Raw genomic sequence first — 25,709 nt, 5'->3', positions numbered from 1 at the left:
GCAGCTCTTCATCCCATCCTCGCATAGATAATGCCTGCACTCTTGCATGTGAGGGATAACCCCGGATTCAGAAAGTCTGCGGATCAGAACTCATCTGATGAGAGAGTGTGCCGGATTAATTTTGTAGAAATGATCATCAAGTGATGGCTCTGAAGTAGAGATATTGCGCCAATTGAAGGCCGTATACGAGGCCATCATAGGGCTTAATTACCGAGACTAACGGTGGCTTCGGATTAAAGCCGAGCTCCATCAGATAATAATAGAGGAAGTGACTGTTGTTTACAATAAAGGAGAGCTAAAGGCTGCAGGTATTCTTCTTGATTGTCATTATCCAACTTGTGGATAAACTCGTCCAGCACTAGTTTGAGCCATGATTTATTCGTGCTATGACAGCGACACTCATCTCATGCACTTTCTTCTCTAGGACACCGAGAAAATGACAAAATCACTCACAGTAGGAGAGGAACGAGGTAATTCCTATTAGTGGAGAATACAAATAGCACATTGCTCTGTTATCATCCTCTATTACTTACTTCCTGAGGCAAACCGAAATTAACCTAGAAGGGTATATCAGCAAAGAGCACAGCCCCTGAGGCCATATTCCAATGCTTGGTATATTCAGCTTATCGTCGAATAAGGCTTCAAAGACGAATCATCAGCCGCAAAGATTAGAACCAGGGGTTGATCGATAAGTACATGAGTTAAGCTCCATACAGACATGGCCGCATTAACGGAGCGAGAGCTGAGGAGGCCGACGATACTCATACTCCCATGCCATGTCGTTGCGCAGGTAGTTATACTTGCTGACCATGACCCTGTCATAGAGAACCTTCATCCAACCCACATCATGAAGTGTACAGCCCTCGATCGGCTCCTCAGGCGGTTCTTCAACTATCTCTTCCTCATCTTTATATTCAACTGGGTCATACGGCTCCCACTCCTTGCTAATAAGGTTGACATAGCCCACATTGTTAACGCGTATTTCGCCCCAAGGTGCCGGGGCCCTGTGAACCACCGAGTCTAATGCATCTTCATCCACCTGAATGCAGTATCGGTATCGCTGGGAGTCGCGTGCGCGGGCTCCCGCGCCTTGCTCTGCCTCGACAGCAGTTTCCGCCCATTGTCTGAAATGGTCGCGGATGATGGAGGTGGTCGCTCCATCGAAACGAGACCGGTCCTCCAAGACAGTGAGGCCGAGACTATCCATCAGATCAAGTCCCTGGTAAAACTCAAGGCTCCGCCGAGTGCACCAGCGTAGACGTTTCATAAATTCATCCCAGTCGGCATCGCTCTTATAGGTGCAGCGGTAGACGACAAGTCCCCAGATGCGATGACCGTCTTGCTGAAGTGCCTCTCGGATCTCCGTGGCTGAGTATGTTGGTCTGAGACTTTCTGACATTTGTGCCGGAGCCGAACTCATCATTCTTTTTGTGGTTGGGCGGGGAGCTATCGTCTGTAATGGAAGATTATAGCATACMGGTTGAATTCGTTGAGGCACCGGAGAATGAGAGAATGAAGTTGAAGGCGTGAAGCAGAGGTGTCTCTAAGGAAGTTGAAGCAATCTCTTAGAGCAAAGTGTGATGTGTACTAGCATCTTACTATGCTAGAGGCTGTTCTGAATATTTCCAGCGGCACTACCTACAGTAATGGCATTATATATTAAGGCTTGTTTACTGGGAAATCGCAGGGGGTGTAAAAGGAGGGGCCATTTAATCAGAAGGCCAGGGAGAAGGATGAACATGTTGCAGATACCTTAGTAATGAGTCAATGACTCCGTATTAACTAGGTAGTAAAATACTGGTAAGTTACCGTAAGATACACATCCAGTCATGTGACTTGAATATCTATGTTTATTCCGTTTCATTTTTTCTTCAAGTGATATTCTAGCGAAACAGGAAATAGGTACAGCATTGCCTTGGATTAATCACTTCGAGGCCTGCGTGGGGCCTCTTGCTGCCTATAAAGGCACGCCCCCTTATCGTGAGCTTTGAGCCAGCGCGCGCACCAGTAGCGGACCAGCGGCCGGCAGCGGGGCAAGCGAGGGCAACAAGGGAGGCCGTGAAAAGATTTCTATACAGCTCATGGGCTGTCCATATGGCCAGGGATCCCGACTCTACATGGGGCTCGAGTATCCGAGTGTGAGCCTTGGCACGAGTGAAGAAGCTGTGCTCACGCCACTTCTGTTCCATCTTGTGATTTCATTAACTTCCAATTGTCTGACTAGATATCCATGTATACATCTTATTGGATGCTTGAGATAGTCATTCAAAGGATTTGGCTCTCAAAATACTTCAGCGCCGTCACAACGCGATCATATGTCCGTAGATTCCGGCCGGCCGCGCACGCTTGGATGTACGGCTGAAGGGCAGGGATTGTGGCAGTTGGTATACGGTATGTCATTCAGACTTCCCCAAGAACACGGGAATAAGCCCTGATACTCACGACTTTGTAGGTTGTGGCAAATGACACCTGTGCTTTGGTGTCGATAGCAAACTCCATCTCCCTCTCAGATTTCTACTTCCTGAACCGGAGATTGACGCAAATTGTACCAACCTGGAACTCGACGAAGCTTATTGTGTCGCACCAGTTGGAGCCATCACGACTTACTCTGGCTATACGGTTATCGGCGGTTGGTCGACGATCACCGTCCCTAAGCGTCTTTTCCCTTTGTCAACACTGCAATCCCGACAAGCACCGGAGATCCTGGCTGTATTTATGTTCCTGTATATCTGCCAACTGCTCCCGGCACCCTCCAGGGATGCTATAAGTACCAAAACTACAGTGACGATCTCAATGGCTGCACTTGGGTCGCAGAAGTTTTTGAGGTGACTACCGATCAACTGTTGGAGCGGAATCCGAGCCTTTGGTCTAATCTCATGACCTGTGCGCTACAGCCCGGATACAGCTACTGCGTGCAGCGGTATGCGATTCAGACATGTGAGTGTAGACTGTGGCTTGAGGTGATCCTACAAAGAAATACAATGGCTCATGACAATAATAGCACCTGCGGACGGCGACCCCAGCTCGAACTGCCTGTCTGTCAATACTATCGAGCCCGGGATAGTATCAAACTGCAAAAATTGCTTCACACAGGTCGATGGGTGGTTAAACGGTGACTATGGATGTGATCAGATTGGCCCAACTAGTCAGATCTGGTAAGCTGTATCAATCCCGTATGAGGAGAAAAGAGGATTAGTGACGGGTGCTTACCCTCGTCATGTGCATGCAGATCGTGGGTTATCCGAATTTATATCTCATATACGGGTAGGAATGTGGATGGGTCTATCAAAAGTTGTGTAAATTTTACTAGAGACACGATTAATTGATTATATTATGTAATTAGAAGGCGAAATACATGTTTGGGATGTCTTCAAGAGTCAAATAGGGCAAATACCGGCCACCTACTAAAGAGATGCCAAGGATTACTCAGAACTCAATCGGATACCCGAATACCCGCACTTCTCACTCAGCTACGAACCAACTATTAGCCACAAACCCCATACACAACATGAGCTCTACATCGAGGTCGCAAAGCAGACGACCTACGCGATCTTCGCTGGCTTGTCTCCCTTGCCGCTCACGCCATTTGAAATGCGACGGCAAACGTCCGTGTTGCGCCCGCTGCACTGATGCGGGAAAGCAGTGCAGCTATGCTCCCTCACGTCGCGGTGGGCTGGATCGCGCAGCGCTGGCAGAGCGTCGCAAAAGACTCACTGCGACAGATGGTCCTAGAAGCACTTCATCTGTTGACGACTCAAGGCCACAACGATTCACAACGCCTGGACAGGCCCACGAACGTGCTGTCCAACCCGCTGAGGTCGACTTCTCCCAAAACTCGGCCTTGCTCGATACGACCATGAGTGGTAATGGTACATCAAACATTCCATTGACAGTAGCGAGCGTAGCTCGAATTATTAGCATCGAGGACGATGCACTGATCGATGCTTACTATAAGAACTTTCATAAATCTCATCCCTTCATTTTACCGCGGAAGCACCTCGCAAAAATGTACAATGACCTGGGCAGACAGCCCGGATTCACGCCACTCATTGCAGTTCTGCGCTTAATCGGGAATATTTATACCTCAAAAGGTTGGTCAATACCGCTGCAGGAGTACACAGAAACCTGCTTTGCACAAGTGGCCCCATCCGACCCAATCATGGTCCAATGTCGCCTTCTATATTCTATGGCTCTCTTCTGGTACGACTATAAGGCCGATGCCAAAAAGGAAATGGACAGGGCAACCAAGCTTGCCATTGATCTCCAAATGTTTCGCCAAGAGTTTGCAGTGTCGCATGGAGCCGGTGACCCCGTGCTGAAGGAAAGCTGGAGGCGAACATGGTGGATGCTGTTCATCGTAGATGCGTACTACGCCGGTACTCTGGGGACGATGAACATGGCGGTTGTGGATATCGCTGCTACTGTCGAGTTACCCTGTGAAGAGTCCGAGTACGAGTCCGAGGTTAGTATTAGCAACATCGCTTTCTTTAACCTGGTGTCTCGTAGGTTGAAGAGCTGACTCGAGTACAGAATATTCCCGAGCCCAAAACCATTGAAGAATTCAACTGCCGCGAATTCAGCCCTGAGGGCACCAAGTTTTCCTCTTTTGCGTATCTTATCGGCGCCGTACAATGCGCAGCATCCGCAATATCTGTGATACCGAAGACAGTCGTCAAAGAAGACTCACCGCATGTCATCCAAGCTGCTGACTGCGGTCTAGAGGGATGGCGACTTCTACTACCGGCGGATTACAAGCAGGTCATGACAAATACTGGGGAAATTGACGAGCTCATGTTCCAAGCTCACCTACTAATTCACGTGTAAGTATCTTCTATCTATCCTACTTGCACACTACACGATCTCATAAACCTTTAGCGCAACTATCGGCCTGCACCGGCCCTTTTCGACCCTCAAATTCAATGCCGTGGAGGACGTCTCCAGCTGTGCCCGAGCAGCACCCCTGGATACCCCTACCCCAGATCTTGTCAATGTACACACCGTCCGAGTCCTGCGGTCTGCAGAGGCACAAATCCGCCTCCTTGCCCTACCCGTGCAAGAATTCTGCCACAGCCCTTTTACCACCTGCATGGTAAGCGAGGGAACACTAGCGCTGCTCTCGGCCTGCAAATTCCTATATAAGGGGAAGGATCTAGCAGTCGCAAGAGATCAGATCCGGATGATGATCGGGTGTCTCAAGCTCCTTGGCGAGGTGTGGCCGAGAACAGCGAGAAATGTCCGCGAGCTACAGACGATTGGTCAGTATGTGCTTGGGGTTGGGTCTAGGGTGGAAAGCCATAGCGATGCGTCGAATTCCACCGAAGGTTTGCACGCTTTTGGTGGAGAAGGAAGTCTGAGTTCTAGTACGGATGTACTAAGCAGCGACGCTGATATTCTTTCTTCTCTCAGCTCTATCCAGGATCTGTGTGGATGGTATGACCTTGGTGGTCTGACTGATCTCCCGTGGGGTATGGGCGATGGGTCGTAATATGTAATTTAATATTTACTACTTCTACCTGTTGAAAGAGTATGAATGTTATGGAAATGGTTGTGTTCAGTACCGCGGATCAGTGAGCGCTGCTGTCCGCGGCATTCTCTTGGTATAGAATGATTGATAATGAATAAATACCCTTGCGACATGCCTTTCGCAATAGAGAAGGGCAACCTGATTTGGTCTACCTTAAATATCAAGACACTCTATCATTACCATGTCTTTCTATGAGGGATCTTATTTTGCTCTCACTCATACCCGGATGCCCGGCCAGATGAAGGTCGTGAATACCGAAACAACGGCTTAATAGACATATTGTATGGTTCCAAGGACAAGGGAGAAATTGATACTCCCGTAATTGGCAATTGTATTTGGCAACAGTTTTCCCGGAGACCCTCTCTATCGACCAACGGTAGGCTATTAACAATAGGCTATTGCTATTGAGGGAGTTTCCCTAGCCAGCAATTCCGGTAGGAGCCAAATAACATTTACTCATGATCTAAGATAGCGTTTATTCTGCTTAAATATTTATTCTTCACTCCTCTTCACTCGGCCCCCTAACTCTTGTAACCATGCTAAATATTTATATCCATCACGAACACCCACTTTCACTACTACGATCTACACTCAAATGCATTACTAAATCTACCAGAGCTCTCCCATCCCCATACATTTCTTTAATTTCCCCACCAAACCCTTCATCTCAGACTCGTCAGAAAATGCAAGCCGTCCGCCTTCATCCCGCCCCCAACGGCTCAAAGCCCTACTCCCCCACCAACCCAGCTCCACCATCTGCGTTAAAGCTCGACAAGATCCCAATCCCCAAACCTTCCCGCCAAGGAGAAATCCTCATCAGAGTGAAAGCCACAACAGCCATCCGCGATGCATTAACATGGCCCGAAACATACGCGACCGAATTTACGATCCCAGGCCACGACTTCTCCGGGATAGTAGAAGACGTCTTCGTCAACCCGGATAGCACCACCACCACCACTCCCCAATTCAAACGCGGCGATGAAGTCTTCGGAATGACACATGCCGATCGAGGCTCAACATGGGCTGAATACACGATCGTGCATGAGCACGAGGCCACACTGAAGCCCGAAAACCTGACGTGGGAGGAGGCTGCTTGTCTACCGCTCAGCGGATTGACGGCTTTTGAGGCTCTGTTTGAGCATGCGGGACTCTCTTTTCCGGATGCCGTCGGGGGAGAAGAGATGGCTGGGAAACGGGTTTTGATTACCGGGAGTTCTGGTGGTGTGGGTATCTATCTGGTTCAGCTGGCTGCGATTGCGGGCCTGCATGTTGTGGCTGCGTCTAGCTCTACCGAGCGCAATGGAGAGTTTCTTAGGGGGCTGGGGGCTGACGAGGTGGTAGAGTACTCTGCCTTGGGGGAGAATGTGGAAGGGTCTTTTGACCTCATTGTCGATACTGTTGGGGGTGAGATTCTCCGAAGATGTTGGTCTTGGATATCGAGGCATGGGACATTGATATCAGTTGATTCGGCAAGTTTTGATTTCGTGAATGAACATAGAAAGTGTGCGTTTTCTAAGGGGAAGGAGGATGTGAGGGCTTTATTTTTTATTGTTAGGAGTGATGCTGAAGCTTTGAGGAAATTGGCGACCTTGGCGGAGTCAGGCCGGTTGAAGCTGTTTGTGCTGCAAAAGTTTGAGCTATCGCAAGCTCAGGAAGCGTATGAACAGGCTAGTTCAAGGGCTTCTGGTTATGGGAAGGTTATTATTCGGATATAGGGATACCTATCGCTGCATCTTTCGGTCTGGATCTAGTTTGTCTGGTCCCTAGATCTTAGGCTGGTCAAAACAAACAAGGACAAGAATTTACGTTCAAAGTCAAAGAAACTATTTTGAGTTAAGCTCTCTACGCAAAAATAGCTAGTCATTCCATGTTCTTGGACATAAACTGGTTTCTACCTCACCGATAGCAGTGGAAATTCCATGCACATCAGACGTGTGTAAGGGCATGACATGCGATCAACTGTTGACTTTCCCGTAATATTTTACTACTCTTTATAGGTCTATCATCTATATGCCAGCCTCTTGATTCGCCTCCTACGGGGAGAGCTGGTCAACTCGACACTGGCTGTTGGGGAAGCAGATCTATCAGGAGATTGGTACAATAACCCGAGATATTTGATTCGGAGCGAAAGAAATGTGATTAGATCTGTCCCTAAGCTTGTTACAGGTGAACTCTACATCATACGGTATACCACCTGCGGGTGCCAGTGTTGATATGTTTAGCAATGACAAAATCTTTAAATTTCTTCCGTAAACTTCCACCTGTCCAAGATGTGTGATAGCTCTCCTTTCTCCGAGAGTACGTAGACTTTCTCGGTGTTTCAATTTACCGATACTCCTCATCGATCTGGATCAGCGCTGCCACCCCATCACGGTCATACACATCCGAGTCTACGACCATGACCACCATCAAGGTGGCCGGCTCAGTCGCACTAGCGTTGTCGCTGATGCGGTGATGGCAACCCGGAGCTTCATACCAGGAGCCTCCCGCCTCTATAACCTTCATCGGGTCGTTGTTCATCTTGTTGAGCACCGTGCCGCTGAGGACATAGGCAGAGACCGAGGCGCCGCCATGTCGGTGGGGTGGGGTCGTTCCGTTGGGGGGGAATTCCACACGTAACCCAACGATTGTCTTGCCGGGACAGTTGACGAGCTTGTAGGCGTAGACTATGCTAAGGGCTGACTTGGGCCGGCTGTGCGAGTTGGTTTGAGTTGATGAGATTGGTGTGTGGACAGATGATGCTTACGTCGGGTCATAGGTTGGTTCTTGCATTTTGATAATTGATGATTGATGGACTTTGCAGGGTTCTTTGGATCTTGCTTTGGACTTATTGGTTTCTCGACCGATATTGAGTCAAGAGACTGGTGAAATTTATACCTTGCTGGCTGGCTATGCGGGTTAAGTTCGGGTATCCGAAGTTGAATGGATAGCCTATCCGGGTACTAAGTGACGACCGAACAACCGTCAATCAGCACACTCCAGCAACAGCCGGGGGAAAAGCTCTTCGTGGACAACCTTCGGCTGCAGTCGCAGAAGCTGGGTCTACCGTATAATGGTTAGACTGATAAGTAGGACAGTCACGGATAGTCAGATTGCAAACAAAATATTCGCACGGTTTTGTAAATTATTCGCAGTATTGCAACTCGTATGTTCAACTAGTTCTGCAGGTTCGTAGTCTTTGTGTTTTATTCATGTATGATGTATGTATTACGTATGTATATATATATCTCTCTATACACACCACGACCAGCACTAGTTTTAAGAGTCCATCTATAGTAACTTTGCATAAGATGATCTATTTATTCGATCGCCACATATATATATATATATATATCATCCAATAGCATGAGAACCCTCATTGTTTTGCCTTCATCGAGCGTCTCCGTTCTTCCAGTACATTCCTTCCTGTATTGAACAATCTCTCTCTCTTGGGACTCCAGAGCTGGAAATAGCATGTCAGGATACCGATCAATATCGGATATTTGGGGTTTGTAGTGAAGATTGTCACGAAGAGCTTGTACAATCTTCCTCTCAGTGCCCGGGAGGGCAGGGAAGGATGTTTAAGCAGATGCACGTGATATATTGCGAATAATGAATAATTTATCGACTCATTTGTAGTCGCAACAGCCCTAGTCTTTGGTAGGTAGCTACTTCTATGTAGAATGGAATTTTATTCATACTTTGACAGCCAGGCAGAGGGGTGGCCAACATTCGGCTCTCACGAGGCCCAAAATCCCAAGTCCCCACGAATAGATCTTGTAAGGCTGTTGAGAAGAGCCAAGGTTAGTTTGCTTAGAACAAAGGAATATACATTTAATTACAGATCATACAATTTTTACCATTATCGAAGTCTACCAGTATAGATAAAGAAATGACAGCTCCTTGCCGCAATTTGCCTATGTGCGTTCTTACGACGTGATCGTAACGACTGATGGAACGTTGACAGTCCCAAAGACTTGCAAGGGATGTTTGAATGCTGGATACCCGACTTGAGTGAGGGAAAATAAAATCAGGTCCTACTCCTGCATACTTCTGGTTGACCATTAACAAATTACGTTTCTCCCCAGTCCCAAGCTACTTCAATATTTGTCTCAATGAGCTATTGATTATGCCATAATGTAAAAATTCGACTGTAGTTGATAGGAAGAGCGCAACAGAGAAATAGAGATATATCATTTATTCTAACATGCCTGTGTAGTGCAATAAGCTCGTATACACTATCAGAAGCCATCTTCCATTCTTCCTGTGTTGCAGATTGAGTATCCAGTCTTTTAAAGTAAACAAGGTAGGAATTAATACATGTTCAAGTTGCTCATGGGGTTCCTTCCAACAAAAACACACAGAAGTAATATGCAACAAAGCATCAGTTCTAACCATCAGTGTAGTTGGAAGTAACTGTAAGACTCTCTAGATCGGCAGTACATACTGCATGAAGGGACTGGTCTCATCATCTACACCTACCATAGCCACTTTCCACTGGGCCATCTAGTCCCACGCAGATGGGGGTGGTGTCAAACTGTAATGCCTGGTATACTATTCCTGACAGTGGCTCTTGCGCTGCAATTGAGATGCGGTGCAGGATCATATTTGTGTAGCTGTATAAATAGAATCTGGCTATTAGCTTAATTGTCAGTATTTGTTGATTGGATATGCTGTTTGTGTTGGTGTTTCCTCGTAATATTAAGATTCATGCTACTGGGTGCCCTGGTGTAGACAAGGCAAGGCAAKTCAGATCTATACTCCGTACTTATAAAGCAGATGTCAAGAGTCATCTATCAGTGGAAACTACTGGCTGTTCTCTTTTAATATATCTGTAGGTCCATACTGCTTCATATGGTCAAAAAATGAGGCTTCCGATTCGCTCAAGGCGAGGACTAACAGACCCGATCCAAGTATGGAGCACAACTGCTTATTATGAGACATCATTTGGTCTTGTCTCTGCCATTTTGCATGAAATTAGCACACCTGCGGGCATGTTCCTACCTGACGCAAGATGGCGAAATTAAGTCGTTATCACCGACCTTACCTCAGTCGGGAGCTAAGATAGGTTAAGAATTTTTCCACAACAAGAAGAGCTTCGAGATAAGTTGCCGTTCTGATATCTCGTCGCCTAAATCTAGTGTATCTGTGTTCGGCCATGACGATAAATCCTGTTCGCGTACCGGCGAGTGCCGTGTTATTCTCCACTCAAAGTCAAAAGGCCAATCGAAAACTTGGCTGATACGATGATAAGCCCTCTAGACGGTGACTTGCCGACGATCCGACCTAAAAGCACGAGAGAATGGACCCATTTGACTAATGGTATCGGTTATCACTGCTGATCTCTGTAAAAGTCGTGATAGTGGAATCGGATCCACTGTGCTGGTCCTGGAAGCCATCAAAGGCCCATGTCGCGTAATTTTCGCTGCAGAATTTGCAGCTATATAACCGCGGCGGATGCCGCGACTGGTCGGTCCTCAGTGCAGTTGAAAGAGTGAAGACCAAGTTCAAAACGGTAGACGGCCTCCAAATGCATCTGGTCAAGTCAATTGCAACGGGACTGCTGCTCGCTGGCTGTGTGCTGGCATCGGCAGTCCCTAAGCCAGCGCCCTCTCACAAGATCGCGCCCAAGGTCTTCATCGTCTCTATGGTATGTTTATCCGGGTTGTGAGGACGACGGCCACTCACATGCACAGTTCGAACCCGAAGCCGCCGTATGGTGGAAGATTCCCGAGTTTGATCTCCTCGCGCACAACCTCACGGTGCCCGGTGCCTCCCCCATCTATCCCGACGTCTACTGCACCGCCGACCACAGCATCTGCCAGCTCATTACCGGCGAAGGCGAGATCAATGCAGCCGTCACCGTCTCCTCCGTTGCCTTCTCACCGCTCTTCGACCTCACGCACACCTACTTCCTGATCGCAGGCATCGCCGGTGTCAACCCCAAGGTCGCCACCATCGGCGGCGTCACCTTCGCCCGGTACGCCGTGCAAGTCGCCCTGCAGTACGAGATCGACATCCGCGACCTCGGTCCGAACTATACATCCCCATACATACCCCAGGGCGCCTACTCCCCCGGCCAGTACCCAGGGCAGATCTACGGCACTGAAGTCTTCGAAGTCAACGCCGAGCTGCGCTCGCTGGCCGCCTCCTTCGCCCGCACGGCGCAGCTGACCGACTCCGACAAAGCCAAGGCCTACCGCGCCAAGTACGTCACGGACAATGGCATCTACAAAGCCGGCACCCAGGCCCCCTCAGTCGTGGAGTGCGACGTCTCCACAACTGACGTCTACTTCAGCGGGACAATCCTCGACGACATCTTCGACAATACCGTTCAGGTTCTGACGAACGGGACAGGCGTGTACTGCACTACCGCGCAGGAGGACAACGCCACGCTCGAGGCGCTGCTGCGTGCTGCGTCGCACAACCGCGTTGATTTCTCCCGGATTATCGTCATGCGCACGGCGTCCGACTTTGAGAGACCGTATCCTGGTCAGTCGGCGATTGATAATCTGCTGTATGTGGACCAGGGCGCGTTTGAGCCTGCGCTGCAGAATCTCTACAATGCTGGGATTAAGGTTGTGCAGGGCATTCTGGACGGTTGGAACAAGACGTTTGCAGCTGGTGTCAAGCCCAGCAACTATATTGGCGATGAGTTCGGGACGCTGGGCGGCAAGCCGGATTTTGGGCCCGGGACGACGATTGCACGGAAAGAGGGTAATGCGTTGAAGAAGAGGGGTGTGGCTAAGCGTGGAAGACGGCTGTAGACTGTTGTCTCCATTCTGGTATATATCATCTAGACTTCTGTCCTTGTAAATAAAAGGCGTGTTTGCAACTCCTTGCGCCTACAGCTTGCATGTCAGCTATATATTAATCAGGAAGATTCTTTGGAGCCTGTTGAACCCACATACAACGCAAAAACTTCCGCATCATTTCTTTGAAGCGTTATTGATCTGACCAGCCACGCAAAGTCTCCATGTCCTGGTACAAACACGAGAAGGAGCATGGTGCTTTAGAAGTGTCAGGGAAACGAAAAAATATTCCACGAATCAGCAGCAAATCCTGACGGCTTCAAGCTTGTGTCCACCAAGGAACCCCGCAAGTCGATATCAGCCGAAACTCGCTGAACTGGATCTCCCCGGCTGCCGATTATTTCCTCTTTGGGAACGGAGTGATGCTTCACTTGTGCCTCCCCGCAGTCTACGACAGGTAAATAGATAGACAAGGGATATAGTGTACTCCGTACCTTTGATCCTTTCGTCACCAGTATGCGGGGTATTCATTGATTTCTCCACAATTTCCCCAGAGGTAGGAATTGAAACAATAACCGACAATGACGACTTTCCCTTCGTTTCCCATTACCGACAGGTTCTGTAACTAACACCCTACAACGCGATGAATCTCAAGATACTTGCCTCCTGCCTCCTAGGCTCGACCGCCTTGGCCGCGGCCTCAACTTCAGAGCTCCAAGTAGAAACAACCAGCGGCATCGTCCACGGCTTCTACAACAACTCGGCCGAGACAGTCCGAGCATTCTTGGGTATCCCCTATGCCGAACCACCAGTTGGCGAGCGCCGATTTGCACCCGCTGTGCGCAAGACCAGGTTGCAAGGCGTGTTCGACGCCTCGTCATTCGGCCCTCCGTGTCCCGGGCAGTTCTCATTCTCGAATGAGTCGATCTGGACCGTGCTGCCGTACAACCCGTGGAACACGGCAGATATGTCCGAGGACTGTCTATCCATCAACATCTGGGCGCCTGCGGCCAAGCATAAGAAGTCCAAGGGGAAGAAGGCGGTGATGATGTATATCTACGGAGGGGGTTTTGTGCAGGGTGGCACGGCACTTACTTTCTACGATGGGAACAATCTTGTCCAGGATAATGAGGATATCGTTGTTGTGACATTCAAGTAGGTCTACCTGCCTAGCCACTTTGCAGAGCAACAACTCATGATGTAGCTACCGCGTGACGGTATTCGGGTACCCCAACTCTCCTGATCTACCCTGGGGTCAGCAGAATGTCGGCCTTCTTGACCAGGTTTGCTCACTTCCTTGTAACATGGAGCGCGGTTAACAAGAGCAGAGACTGGCGGTCCAATGGGTCCATGACAACATCGAGAAATTCGGCGGTGATCCCTCTCGAATAATGCTGTTCGGACAGTCTGCCGGTGCAGCTTCAGTGGACATGTACACCTACGCGGTAAGTCTTCCCTCATTCTGCCAGCAATCCAACTCACAGGCGTAGTATCCGGACAATCCCCTCGTGCATGCCGTCGCCATCGAATCCGGCGCAGCAGATATAATCACCAGCGCTGACTTCACCCACCAGAACTGGGATAAGCTATCAACCGCCCTGGGCTGCGGATCCGGCAAGGGCACACTGCGCTGCATGCAGGGGAAACCGTTCCGGCAGATCCTTGCGCAGCTCTCCTCAGGCTCATACAACTTCGCCCCGGTGCAAGACAACGTCACCGTGTTTGCGGATTATCCTGCGCGAGCTAAAGAGGGAAAATGCGCGCGGGTGGTACGTACACAATCTCTGAATTTGGACTTGTCTGACATGTTCAGCCCGCTCTCATCGGCAACAATGCGCGCGAAGGCGCGGCGTTCTTCAACCTTAGCTCTGTGCCGATCAACGAGACGGCTATTTTTGCCGCGACACAGACCACGTTCAACTGTCCTGTTCAGCACTCTGCTTTGTATGTCTCGCCTCCCAAGGTTTCCTAGATCAAACTAACGGCCACAGACTTAAAGTTGAACAAGGGATTTCGACATGGAGGTATCTGTACCATGGCAATTGGAGCAATTTGAGCCCGGTGCCGTGGCTTGGGGCATACCATTCAAGTGAGTAGTCCAGGCTACCTAGGTGAGTGCCATGACTGACAGAGGTTAGGCGAAGTACCTATCGTGTTTGGAACCTATAACATGTCCCCTCTGAGTATTCCTTCTACTCCGCGGGAGGTGGAAGCCAGCAAATACATTCAAGGTATGGAATCCCAGTTTAGGATTTTGGAGATTGAGGCTAACATCGCTAGGTGCATGGGTTGCCTTTGCCAAAGATCCTCACAAGGGATTGCGGAAGTATGGATGGCCCGACTACAAACCTCATGGTGAGTTGATCTCCAATGGACTGTACAGATCTAACGGTAGCAGGAAATACCCTGATCAACCTGGCCCTGAATAACAGCCTCGCTCCGGTTTTTACTTCGCCCAAGGGATGGGATAGCCACTGCAATGGATCTATCTTTGTACCATAACGGTCACGATCACATAGGTCCTAGATATATATCAACCTAATCTACCAGTCAAGCCAAACCAAAAACCTCCAGCGGAAACTGATCCGCCAGAGCCTGATACCCCTTAACATTAGGATGCAAGTGATCCCCCGAATCAAACTCCGCCGCCAACTGCCCCGGCGCCCTCGGATCCCTCAACACCTTATCAAAATCCAGCACCGCATCGAAAACCCCACTGCTCCGAATAAACTCATTCACCCGCTGCCTCGTCTTCTCACGCTCATCACTAGAGTACGGCTGCGTGTAGTTCGAGCTCGCCGGCGTCCCAAACGGCGTGATCGTCGCCCCGAAGATCGGAATCCCGGCTGCGTGCACCCTTGCCGCGATCTGCGTAAACGCAACCAGCAGCCTGTCCCCGATGAGCTTCTGCGCTGCGGGATCAGTGCTTGCCACGCCGATGTCATTGACACCCTCGAAGATCATGGCGTAGTGCACGCCCGACTGAGCGAGAACGTCGCGGTCGAGCCGGCTGAGGACGTTGGGGCCTAGCCCGTCGGCGAGGATGCGGTTGCCGCCGGCGGCTTGGTTGAGGAGGGCAATGGAGGATGTGGATCGGTATTTTTGCATTCGGGCGAGGAGGAGATCGGGCCATCTGGAGTGATCATCAGCTAGAGTAATATGGTGAAGAAACGTAGAACGCACCGGTTGTTGGCGTTGGTGTCGCTTCCCCTGCCATCAGTGATGCTGTCGCCGATGATGGCAAAGCTGCGTGAGGAGGGAGATAGAGACGCTTCGACGGCGCTGATGAAGTACCTGCGCTGCATTAGCTGGGTCTTGTAGTATGACGTTGGGGCTTACCAGTGATCCACGCTCATCACTGACGGATCGGTCAGATTCTTCGCTCCGACCCAGTTACCAAAGGATAGCCAGGATGTCGTCCTGCTTCCCGGGTGTCCAGTAATGGCGTTGCCTTGCTGCCCTTGAGCGAGGTAGATATCAACCAGAAGAGTCGACTGCGCTTTGACAGGGAACTGGATGGGATCTGAAACGGCCAGTGCTCCATTCGGAATGATGATCTCTTCGTTGCCGCTGAAGAGGACTTTCTTGCTTGATCCTGGTTGGAGAGCGCTTGTTCCTGTCTTTTGGTCKAGTGGAAGGCCAATTGCGACGCTGGTAATTGCCAGATCGTTCACCCCAAAGGCATTCGAGAGTCGTAGGCGGATACTGTCTGCATCGAGCGTGACGTGGATCGTCTGACGGATGGTGGAATTGTTGAAGACGGAGGTCGACGAGTTCTATTCGCATTAGTTGAGGTCATTGCATGTTAGGATAAACTCACATATGGAGCCGGAGGTAGATTGTAAGGCTCAACCAGCTGCGGCATGGTTGTCCATATATCCACCCAGTGTGATCTACGACTTGAAGCCGCATTGCTGCTAGAGAGGGATATGTCTAGAGGAAGCGACCAGACAGTGCTGAATTGAAGGAGTAGAAGAAGAGCAGCGACTGCCCTAGAAAGAAATGTAGCCATTTTGAGCATCGGATTTGGCCAACTTCAACCTAGCCCTCTCGTATAGCGAGGATGGCCTAGAGGACGCCGCATGTTAAATAGAGATTCATCGTCAGGAATACCCCATTTCCCCGGATTGTCCCCTGATTGATCCACAGCCTAAACGGGTAAATAGCGTCAGCCTGCAGGGTGAAGTATTTCGCAATAAATTATCCATGGAGGATGTTGATGCATCCATTCCCCGCAATTGCAATTCAGCCGTTGGTCCGGGATCATATTGGGACGGGATCAGGGAAGCTTGGCTGGGAGATCCTGATCCTGTGTCGCGTGAAGTCCCTTTTTGCTCCGGAGCTGTTGACTGCAATTTCACCTTTTAAATATGGAGTCCATTACCTCTAGAGAATTCGTCGAGATAGATATACTGATATAGTCCCAGAAGATTATCTTTGCGGGTACAAGGCTAACTCCGCTATTTCCGTTGATGACGCTGCGGGGTACAAGATGAATCACATATAACCACATTCAGCGACCTCTATCCTCCCTGATCTCTTCTGTCAGGTTCTATCAAAACGCACAATGGCTGCCATCTTCCAACCCCAGAAATCTGCCCTTATCACCGGCGCAGCATCCGGTGTCGGCTTCGCCATTGCCAGACTATGTCGCTCCAAAGGCATGCATTTGGCGCTCCTTGATATCGATACTGCCAATCTGGAAAAGGCCAAAACCGAGTTGTCTGCTCTCGACTCCTCGCTGAAAACAGAGGTCTACACGATTGACGTTGGTAACCGGGACACCTGGAAGGACGTCGCAAAGCAGATCCGCTCGACATTCAACGACCTCGATCTTGTCGTTCTCAATGCAGGAAAATCATACAAAGCGCAGAGTGAGCTGGCAGGACGGCTGAAACCATGGGCTGACGCGGAATACTGGAAGAAGGTGAATTCATCCCATCTGCAAGTTGGCAATAGCTGATGAAAAAGACATTCGACACAAACGTCTTCGGTCCTTTGAACGGACTCGAAACTCTCCTTCCGCTGCTTACTAGCTCATCGCCAACTCCAAAATCGATCGTCATCACCGGCTCCAAGCAAGGCATCACGAACCCGCCTGGAGCCGCCAACCCGGCGTACAACGCCTCCAAGGCGGCCATCAAGAATCTGACCGAGCATCTGGCGCATGATCTGCGGTCGGATCCAGCTACGGCTCATATCTCGGTGCACCTGCTGATTCCCGGGTGGACATGGACTGGTTTTATGGGGAATGTGGGGCCTACGAACGAGAGTAATGTGAAGAAGATGGAAGGGGCGTGGCTCCCTAGTCAGGTTGCGGAGGAGTTGGTCAAAGGAATGGAGAAGGGGTCGTTCTACATCGTCAGTCCCGATAATGAGACGGACACGGCTCTGGACCAGGCGAGGATGCAGTGGGCGAGTGACGATGTGGTTGAGGATCGGCCTGCGTTGTCGCGATGGGAGGAGAAGTGGAAGGGGAGAGCGGAGGAGTGGATTCAGAGTGAGGCTAAGAGGAGAAGAGATGCTTGATCGTGTCCTGTAACAGTTGAAGTATGATGCTCTGTTAGCTATAGATGGACTTGATATGCTGATTTATCTTACTGATCGACAAGAGTATCCTGCAGCGAAGGACAAGGATACAACGCGGGCAGTTGTAACACATTGAACCAATCATGTAGTGATCGTATCTAATGAGATATGATGAATAATAGATCATCGAAGCTGGCCCAGTGAGAGCGGTTCGTAGAAACTTCAAGAACTTTACAAGGATTGAATATGTGTTTTAGATGATGCACGCTAATTATGAATGGGTGCCGCTATGCCAGACTCAAGCTACTAAGGTAGCCTAAGACCCGTGAGATCCTCGCAAGCTTTGACGACGACCTCCTGCAAATTTGCGTCCCTTGTCACATCAAGAGGTTCACCGATCTTCTTCTTGGGTTCAAAATATACACCAGTGAGACTTTGATCATAATCACCTTCGGCCAGCATAACGTATGTCTCGACACCGTCCTCCAGCTTGTCGGTAGCGCCTTGACCTCCAAGCTTGGTAGCAACCCATCCAGGATGCACAGCCGTGACTGAAGTGCCCTTGAACCGCCTTGCCACCGCATTTGCAAGAAGCATAACATGAAGTTTTGAATCACAGTATGCCGGGAAATCCTGGAATTTCTTTTCTCCCCGCTCGAACCAGAAAATATCCTTCACGTTCGTGTTGGCTTGTTGGTGGAGGGTGGAAGCAATAAAGATAAGACGCTTGGGTTGCTTGAAGAGGCAAGAGAGAATATAGGGTGCGACAACATTGACAAAGACCATAGCCGGCACCCCAGTATCTGGCGTCTTGCGGAAGGGGCCGTAAAGCAATCCCGCATTAAGAATGACGGCGTCAAAGGTACCAATGGCGTTTGCTTCCTCGGCCAGTTTGCGCGTCTCTGCCATGCTTGTCAAGTCGGCAATCAGCACGCCGGCAGCTCCGGGGCATTTTGCCTTGGCATCCTCTGCGCGCTCTTGGTTACGCGCATGAAGATAGACGGTGTGACCACGCTGAACCAGCTGACGGGCAGCCTCGAGGCCAAAGCCATCCGTAGAACCGGTTATCAGGATACGGGCCATTTCGCGGAATTGGCACAATTGAAAGAGAATGTTGGTGTATAATTTTCGACGAGGACACAGAGATGGCCAGATGGACAATGAATTTCTAAGGGCTTCAACAAGGGGAGTGAGAACAGAGCTGATTCGAGAAATATTGCCCAGTCTGTAGTGATAGAAGGAGAGATTTGGAAACGCAGGTACAAGGTAATAAAAGGCAGTTGAAAACTTGCTGATCCACAGCAAGCTATAAAGCCGAGGAAGCCGGAGAAGTACTACTACTCCGGACAGTCTTGTAGGGTGAGCGGGGTCAATTGAGGATTCCCCACTTGTAACAGGCCAGCAAGACTAGGGGACCTTTCATATTTAGATAGACTAGATACTAGGCTATCTAGTGATATCATAATATCTAGAAAGATCATAAAAATCAGTGTTTAGTAAGCAAAATATCAACACTAAACTGATAAACAGTAACCAATGGTCCTCACCGACTCCGCATCGGGTTGGGGATAGGGACACCGAACTGGTGCGATTCCCTAGGCTACGGGCCGAACCCGAACCAGGGTTGGATTCAATTAGCAGTTCGGTTATGCCACTCACTTCTAGCTCGTCTATATAATATTTGGGTAGGTGAACAGGGGCCTGAAGTGCTCTGAACAAAGATTGAATAAGGCGGCAAGCCGCAAACGCGGCGCCTGGAGTTATGCTGCTGTATGCTTGTTGCTCAATTTACGTTTTAGCTTATGTCCTATTCTTTGAAGATGCAAATCATTGCGAGGTTGAGAGCGATGATTTGAAGCATGCAGCTTACTCCGGTCCTAACCCTAATGGGGGAATTTACACTCCGAGGAATTCTGAAACGATAAGAGCCGCCAGATTTTTCCTACTTACTCTTCTCCTTCAACATCAATCGGTCCGACATTCAATAATCATTCTCCATAATGGCTACTAAAAAAGAAGTCTTCATCGGCACCCGCAATTCCAAACTCGCGCTTGTCCAGGCTGAACGCGTCTCGAATGCATTGGCCAGCGCCAATCCCGGGACCACGTTCCCATGGCGAACCGTGTCGGTCAGCGGGGACGTAGACAAGACCAGTCCCTTTCTCAAGTTCGCAGGGCCGTCCGATGCGGCCAAAAATATCTGGACGGAGGAAATGGAAGCCAAGCTGCTCTCGGGCGAGCTGGACTTGCTGGTGCATTGTCTGAAGGATATGCCGACACGTCTACCGGTGGGCTGTGTACTAAGGGCCATTGTGCATCGCGAGGATCCCACTGACGCATTTGTGGTGAAGGAGTCTCTGAGAGGACAGTACTCCGATCTGGCGCAGTTGCCGCCGGGATCAGTGGTGGGAACTAGTTCCACGAGACGAAAGGCTCTGCTGGCACTTAGATATCCTCAGTTGGTGGTTGAGGAATGTCGCGGGAATCTGTGAGTCTCCTATCATACTCTTTTGATGCTATTTTGAAATCCTCTGACTCATATACGATGCAAGTGATACTCGGCTCCGAAAGTTAGACGATCCAAACGGTCCCTATGCGGCCATCATTGTCGCTACAGCCGGACTGGTTCGCATCGACATGGCGCACCGTATCACAAAACGCCTACCGCCATCTGAGTTCCCCTACGCTGTCGGTCAGGGGGCACTCGGTATCGAAGTTCGAGAGCACGAACCCCACACCCAGACCATGATCCAGCGGATTGAGGATCCCCTGGTTAGAAAGATGTGCATAGCGGAGCGGTCGCTGCTTCGCACCCTCCAGGGCGGCTGTTCGTCCCCAGTCGCTGTAAATTGTACTACCGAAATTCCAGAGCCCTCTGCTTCTCGGTGTGTAGCTCGTTTACGACTTGAAGGTACCATTATTCATCCTCAGGGCATCAGTCAGGTATCAGCCTGGGCAGCGGCGGATGTGAGTGACGACAATGCCGCGGAGGTGCTGGGTGCTGAAGTCGCAAGGCGGTTATTGGAGGATGGAGGGAAGGCCCTGTTAGAAGAGATTTCTCGTTTCTACAAGAACCAATCTCTTTAAGGCAGTTTGGCGGCGGCGGCGTTTCTGTCTATTCAACATCTATTAGAGAAATCCGCAAGACATTGCAGGCACGCCATTTATCACCAGCTATCGCTATGTGAAGCCGTGCAGTAAAAGTTCAAAAAGGTCAGATGCCTTTCAATTTCATATTCTCCTGAAGGTTTGCGGGCTTGCAGAGATAGTTGTTCAGCTCTTCCCGGAAGGGCGTCGGAGTTGTATCGGACTGGGCGGGTGCCGTCGGACTAGGATCGGACTACATATCAAACAACAAAGCCTTGTTCCTCAACAAAACGTCTGAGGAGAGATACAGGCTCTATTGAGCAAGAAACGTCTGGTTGCTGACAAGAATCCAGTAGCTCTTTTGCCAGCAATGCCACCGCTCCATACTCCCTTTCCTCGAATGCCCATTGAATTGCTGACCTGCCACACTTGTCCAGTGCAAATATATCAGCACCCGCTGTGAGGAGTTGCTGTAGCACAGTTACATGTCCTCGTCGCGCTGCCCAATGAAGTGCGGTCATTCCAGTGCCATCAGGAAGAGAAGGATCGATTCCCTCGGAAATAAGATCACCTATCTCGATTGATTGTCCATCTCTGGCGGCTATATGGAGTGGTGTCAGGTTCTTCATGTGGCCTGGTGCAATTTCGGGAGCGATAGCAGCACCTTCTGCCTGGCGAAGGAGTTCATCGAACCGGGGTGGAAAAGATGCCCAGTTAAGTGCAGTTCTTCCACATTTGTCACGCGCAAACACGTCGCCTCCAGCGTCAAGTAGTTGCTGTATTGTTGTTACAGCTGCGGCTGTCCCACCACTTTGGACAGCCCAGTGAAGGGCAGTCATTCCATGATCGTCCGTTGCTGTTATATCTACCTCTTGTGCCAGAAGTATCGAAAGGATGTGTTGACTTCCACCATATGCAGCGTGATGAAGAACTGGACCTTTATGAACAATTTGTTTTCTTTCGATTACTTTTCCAAAAGATAAGTGGAATATCGGCATTGGTGCAGGCGTAGACAGTGCGTCGTCGTTCTCAAAGGCATGAAGAAGTACGCTAAATACCTCCGCGTTGCCGCAATTTGCGGCGCTGTGCAATGCTGTAAGCTCATTTAAATCTCGACGAGATGCCGATGTATTATGATCAAGTATGAGCTGGACCGCTTTCAGATTCCCTCCTTGAGATGCGTGATGCAATGGTGTCATCCCCCTTTCGTCCGTTGCCGTTGTACTGGCCCCAGTATTGATAAGAAGCTGCACGACAGAGTCATGGCCTCCGGAAGCTGCGAGATGCAGTGCTGATTCTCCAGTAGCATCCACCGAGTGAACATCTGCTCCGGCTTCGAGGAGGAGACGTATCATTGTCTCATGACCCAGGGAAGCCGCTCTGTTCAGTGGCAGCAATCCTAATGTGTCAGGTAGAGAAGCATTCACCCCGGCATCCAGGAGAATTTTTGCAGCTTCGATATGCGCAGACAAGACTGCCAGATTCAAGGCCCGTTGACTAGCATGAGCGCCCGCATTCATAAGCAATTCAATTAGCTCCGCATTCCCTCGATCAGCTGCTGTTTCTAGCGCAGTATACGGTGATCCAAGGCCTTCCATATGAAGATCAGCTCCCCGGTCCAAAAGCAGCCGTACTATATCGTCATGGCCTCCAGCCACTGCACAATGCAACGGCGGCACTCTACCGAAAAGTAGAGAACTATCGTCATTAATGCGATCCAGCATCGCCGTCAGGCCCATAGATCCTTTCGCTGTTAGATCACGAAGTGTGTCCGTCAAATGGTAGGGGAGGCTTGACGGATTGGCTCCATTCTCAAGAAGCAGAGCTACTATGATTTTGAGCCCTTTATAGGCAGCCCAGTGTAAGGCTGTTAACCCGGGGAAATCGAATGCATTTACATCCGCTCCAGCATGGATGAGAAACTTCACCACTTCAATATGTCCACCGTATGCTGCCAAGTGGAGCGCAGTCGTGCCCTGGAGCGCGTCTCTCTGAAATATTAAACGTATTAGCAACTTTCAGAGGGTATTCGACGTAGATTGTTGGATACTTCGTAGTCTGTATGAGCGTGAATGATATGAGATTCATTCGGTTCTTCATCCACGGATTTAACTTGGTGTCTGTACGACGCAAGCTCGGCTCCAGCAGTAAACAACCTCCGCACTGTTTCAGTATCTCCATCCAATGCCGCCTGAAGGAGAAGTTCTGTATTGGAGTACGGCTGAGGTTGGGTTGCAGGGAGGTTGGAAGTAGTCACGAAAATATCGGCAGCGGATATAGGCATCGGGCTGCATACCCCTCTTTCAGTGTGTAACAGGTTATTACTGCCATCGAGATTCCTATTACAACATTGGAGTTCGCAGGGATCATTATCTACCATGATCGAAGGTAACCTTGCCGTATCCGATTCAGCTAACTTGCAGATGGCAGCCAGCCAAAGGATAGTCCCGACTGAGTGACGCATGTATAATATCAGGTCTTGTGGAGGGCTAACTGCTCTAAGCAAAACGAAACTGCAAGGGGTTAGCCAGTAATCTCTGATATGCAATAAGATCCGAGGCCGCGGCATAATATAAGACGTTGAAATAGATTACCGCTTACCGAATGGAGAAATTCGGCCATTCTCTCGATAAACCTTTCAGTATAGGTGATTCGGCCAAGATAATCATGAACACACCAGAAATCTATGGAATCATGATTGTAAAGTCAATCTCACCGATGCAGGAGCATTTGGAATCTGAATATCTTCATTTTTCGGGATATAAATATGGCCTAGATAGTCACTCGTTGAGAAGAATTAGACCTTCATTTGCTTTCGATCTTACATACAAATTCTTAGTCATATCGAAACTTTACCACGTAGTCGAATTCAAAATATATTGTGGTGGCAGCTGCTACATCTACAAATACCTGGGCCGACTCGCATAGTCAGAGAAATATTATCAAAATTTTATCACACTTGTACCTCAATCCAAGGTTTCAACTAGCAGGCAAGGGGTGTCAGCGTATGAATTCATCCACCCATCGATCCATACTGCGATAGAGGAATTGCCTGCTAATGGATACACTACTGTTCGCTGGTCTCCCCAAAAAATGTAAGCGAAAAGTTTATCTGTGGTCATTAATCATGATATACTTAACATTCCTGCCTACGCTATTTGCCTGAATCCAGAAATGGATGTTCTGTGGCATAATATATTCCAAAATGGCACATACAGCAGCACACCTCAAATCTTCCGTCTAGCAACTGCCAACAAATGGTCCGCATTTCCCAGAGTATTCGGGTCCTCGGCAAACCGGAGCACAACATCTACCCACCGCTCATAAGCGTCATCCTGCAGTTCACCAAGTTTGGAAGCTAATCCACCCCCTAGGAAACCTTCACAAGACACTAATCTCTCCAGCTGGAGCTCAGGGACTGTCATGAACATGGCCCTAACTTTATCCGGATCCGAGTGGTAGGAGCAGATAAGCTGACTTCGAGTATATCTTCCCTCAGCAAGATAGTTTGCGTAAAAGGAATCATATTCCCTTACGAGACGCATAGGGTCTCGCTGTGCAATGTCTCGCAAGTGAGCATACTGGAGCATAAATGCAGCTAGAATAACTCCATTGGGTTTCAGAACTGCAGCACATGCTGACAGAACAGCCTGGCGCTCATTTTCCTCAAGTAGATGATAAAGCGGACCTTGGCATAATACCAGGTCGTACTTTTGTTCCTGGAAGATGGCAGGATTGGAGCGGATGTCTCTCGCGTCGGCTTTGACAATAGCAGTCAGTTTGACTTGCGCTTCTTCAGCCGTACTGTGGGCTATCTCGAGCTCCCGGTCCGAAATATCTGCGAGTGTGACCGAGTGCCCTAGCTTGGCTAGTAGCAAAGCTGTAAGGCATGAGTAGGAGTTCTTTGACAATCACTCTGCCGGGAAGAAATTCAATGTGACTAACCATACCGACCAGTTCCGCCACCCAGATCCAGGATTTCTAGCGGTCTGTCCCTACCCAGTTGATCCAGATACTGAGTGATAATTCTCCAGGTAATTGAGAACTCAAGTCGGCAACTAGTGAGACGTTCATGCTCCAGTGCTGCATTCTGATCGTACCAGGTAGCTATCTGGTGCACGTCCGTCATTGCGTAGTCTCTGTGTTATGGATGGGTAGTTTTCGTTCAAATAATGCGGTCGAATAGAGTTATCAGATGTGTCAATGTCGCTGCTTAAATTGAGCGCCGAGGGCAATCTCGTGACATCGTACGACTGTAAGTGTCCGAAATGCGAGTCCGAAGTGCGAATACGAAGTGCTTACGCTAAATGGCTCATTCTAAATGCCTCAATGAATTCAGCCAATCGGACTCCCTACATTACACAGGCCAACAACGCCCTGCATCTCACCTGAGACGCAGAAAATATCTCCATCCGTATGCGTGCTCTGAAAGACAGGCGCAATACCCATCACTAAGGTTGGAATAGATCCAGCAGACCATAATCTGAAGAAGGCCCACCGGGGGAATGCTAGACAAATAATCAGGCCAAACAAACGAAGAAAAAAGGCTACAGTAACTATTGTACATGACTAGCGACAGGTATTGACGGATCTAGTCCTCCATTAAACTCTGTGATGCAGAACGCTGCACGTATGCTGGCAAGAATAGATAGCACAGCGCGAGCAGACCCTGGCTTCCTTACTAATAGGTAGATATACTCTAGCAAGTACTACTCCCTACACTGTATAGAGGTTCCTGCATATAGATAGGGGTCTTAGGATGTCATTCTAAGGACCAAAGGACCTATTCACCTAGAAATGGTGACGGTCAATGGTCCAAGGCACAGGTAATATGACAT

The 25,709-nt window shown here is 49.5% G+C and overlaps 13 protein-coding genes across 13 annotated transcripts; 7 read left to right on the top strand and 6 right to left on the bottom strand.

Moving 5' to 3' along the window:
- Window positions 1-727: 727 nt before the first annotated feature.
- Window positions 728-1,399, bottom strand: Asppvi_001576 (uncharacterized protein; the record flags this gene model as incomplete). Its single annotated transcript, XM_043297871.1, has 1 exon — window positions 728-1,399. One exon carries the CDS (start codon window positions 1,397-1,399, stop codon window positions 728-730), a length of 672 nt encoding a protein of 223 aa, XP_043153806.1.
- A 2,109-nt stretch (window positions 1,400-3,508) lies between these two features.
- On the top strand, window positions 3,509-5,485 carry Asppvi_001575 (putative C6 transcription factor; the record flags this gene model as incomplete). Its single annotated transcript, XM_043297870.1, has 3 exons — window positions 3,509-4,462; window positions 4,531-4,820; window positions 4,876-5,485. The coding sequence occupies 3 exons, from the start codon at window positions 3,509-3,511 to the stop codon at window positions 5,483-5,485; spliced, it is 1,854 nt and encodes a 617-aa protein (XP_043153805.1).
- A 722-nt stretch (window positions 5,486-6,207) lies between these two features.
- Asppvi_001574 (NADP-dependent oxidoreductase) lies at window positions 6,208-7,239 on the top strand (the record flags this gene model as incomplete). The annotated part of the gene is made up of 1 exon (XM_043297869.1): window positions 6,208-7,239. The coding sequence occupies one exon, from the start codon at window positions 6,208-6,210 to the stop codon at window positions 7,237-7,239; it is 1,032 nt and encodes a 343-aa protein (XP_043153804.1).
- Window positions 7,240-7,849: 610 nt separating this feature from the next.
- Window positions 7,850-8,296, bottom strand: Asppvi_001573 (cupin domain-containing protein; the record flags this gene model as incomplete). The annotated part of the gene is made up of 2 exons (XM_043297868.1): window positions 7,850-8,216; window positions 8,271-8,296. The coding sequence occupies 2 exons, from the start codon at window positions 8,294-8,296 to the stop codon at window positions 7,850-7,852; spliced, it is 393 nt and encodes a 130-aa protein (XP_043153803.1).
- A 2,737-nt stretch (window positions 8,297-11,033) lies between these two features.
- Asppvi_001572 (purine-nucleoside phosphorylase) lies at window positions 11,034-12,270 on the top strand (the record flags this gene model as incomplete). Its single annotated transcript, XM_043297867.1, has 2 exons — window positions 11,034-11,153; window positions 11,200-12,270. The coding sequence occupies 2 exons, from the start codon at window positions 11,034-11,036 to the stop codon at window positions 12,268-12,270; spliced, it is 1,191 nt and encodes a 396-aa protein (XP_043153802.1).
- A 628-nt stretch (window positions 12,271-12,898) lies between these two features.
- Asppvi_001571 (uncharacterized protein) lies at window positions 12,899-14,227 on the top strand (the record flags this gene model as incomplete). The annotated part of the gene is made up of 5 exons (XM_043297866.1): window positions 12,899-13,410; window positions 13,460-13,538; window positions 13,584-13,700; window positions 13,746-14,024; window positions 14,069-14,227. The coding sequence occupies 5 exons, from the start codon at window positions 12,899-12,901 to the stop codon at window positions 14,225-14,227; spliced, it is 1,146 nt and encodes a 381-aa protein (XP_043153801.1).
- A 198-nt stretch (window positions 14,228-14,425) lies between these two features.
- Asppvi_001570 (uncharacterized protein) lies at window positions 14,426-14,757 on the top strand (the record flags this gene model as incomplete). Its single annotated transcript, XM_043297865.1, has 3 exons — window positions 14,426-14,486; window positions 14,536-14,610; window positions 14,654-14,757. 3 exons carry the CDS (start codon window positions 14,426-14,428, stop codon window positions 14,755-14,757), a joined length of 240 nt encoding a protein of 79 aa, XP_043153800.1.
- Window positions 14,758-14,805: 48 nt separating this feature from the next.
- Window positions 14,806-16,120, bottom strand: Asppvi_001569 (SGNH/GDSL hydrolase family protein; the record flags this gene model as incomplete). The annotated part of the gene is made up of 4 exons (XM_043297864.1): window positions 14,806-15,388; window positions 15,439-15,549; window positions 15,595-16,031; window positions 16,076-16,120. 4 exons carry the CDS (start codon window positions 16,118-16,120, stop codon window positions 14,806-14,808), a joined length of 1,176 nt encoding a protein of 391 aa, XP_043153799.1.
- Window positions 16,121-16,822: 702 nt separating this feature from the next.
- Window positions 16,823-17,784, top strand: Asppvi_001568 (SDR family NAD(P)-dependent oxidoreductase; the record flags this gene model as incomplete). The annotated part of the gene is made up of 2 exons (XM_043297863.1): window positions 16,823-17,182; window positions 17,227-17,784. 2 exons carry the CDS (start codon window positions 16,823-16,825, stop codon window positions 17,782-17,784), a joined length of 918 nt encoding a protein of 305 aa, XP_043153798.1.
- A 306-nt stretch (window positions 17,785-18,090) lies between these two features.
- Window positions 18,091-18,867, bottom strand: Asppvi_001567 (uncharacterized protein; the record flags this gene model as incomplete). Its single annotated transcript, XM_043297862.1, has 1 exon — window positions 18,091-18,867. One exon carries the CDS (start codon window positions 18,865-18,867, stop codon window positions 18,091-18,093), a length of 777 nt encoding a protein of 258 aa, XP_043153797.1.
- A 917-nt stretch (window positions 18,868-19,784) lies between these two features.
- On the top strand, window positions 19,785-20,871 carry Asppvi_001566 (uncharacterized protein; the record flags this gene model as incomplete). The annotated part of the gene is made up of 2 exons (XM_043297861.1): window positions 19,785-20,272; window positions 20,337-20,871. The coding sequence occupies 2 exons, from the start codon at window positions 19,785-19,787 to the stop codon at window positions 20,869-20,871; spliced, it is 1,023 nt and encodes a 340-aa protein (XP_043153796.1).
- Window positions 20,872-20,998: 127 nt separating this feature from the next.
- On the bottom strand, window positions 20,999-23,155 carry Asppvi_001565 (ankyrin repeat domain-containing protein; the record flags this gene model as incomplete). The annotated part of the gene is made up of 3 exons (XM_043297860.1): window positions 20,999-21,124; window positions 21,180-22,862; window positions 22,922-23,155. The coding sequence occupies 3 exons, from the start codon at window positions 23,153-23,155 to the stop codon at window positions 20,999-21,001; spliced, it is 2,043 nt and encodes a 680-aa protein (XP_043153795.1).
- Window positions 23,156-24,098: 943 nt separating this feature from the next.
- On the bottom strand, window positions 24,099-25,000 carry Asppvi_001564 (class I SAM-dependent methyltransferase; the record flags this gene model as incomplete). Its single annotated transcript, XM_043297859.1, has 2 exons — window positions 24,099-24,751; window positions 24,817-25,000. 2 exons carry the CDS (start codon window positions 24,998-25,000, stop codon window positions 24,099-24,101), a joined length of 837 nt encoding a protein of 278 aa, XP_043153794.1.
- Between the last annotated feature and the right edge of the window lie 709 nt (window positions 25,001-25,709).

This window comes from Aspergillus pseudoviridinutans (genome assembly GCF_018340605.1).
Source record: "Aspergillus pseudoviridinutans IFM 55266 DNA, scaffold_1, whole genome shotgun sequence".
Lineage (NCBI taxonomy): Eukaryota > Fungi > Ascomycota > Eurotiomycetes > Eurotiales > Aspergillaceae > Aspergillus > Aspergillus pseudoviridinutans.
The sequence above is the reverse complement of the archived record's forward strand: the minus strand, read 5'-3'. Positions and strand labels throughout refer to the sequence as shown.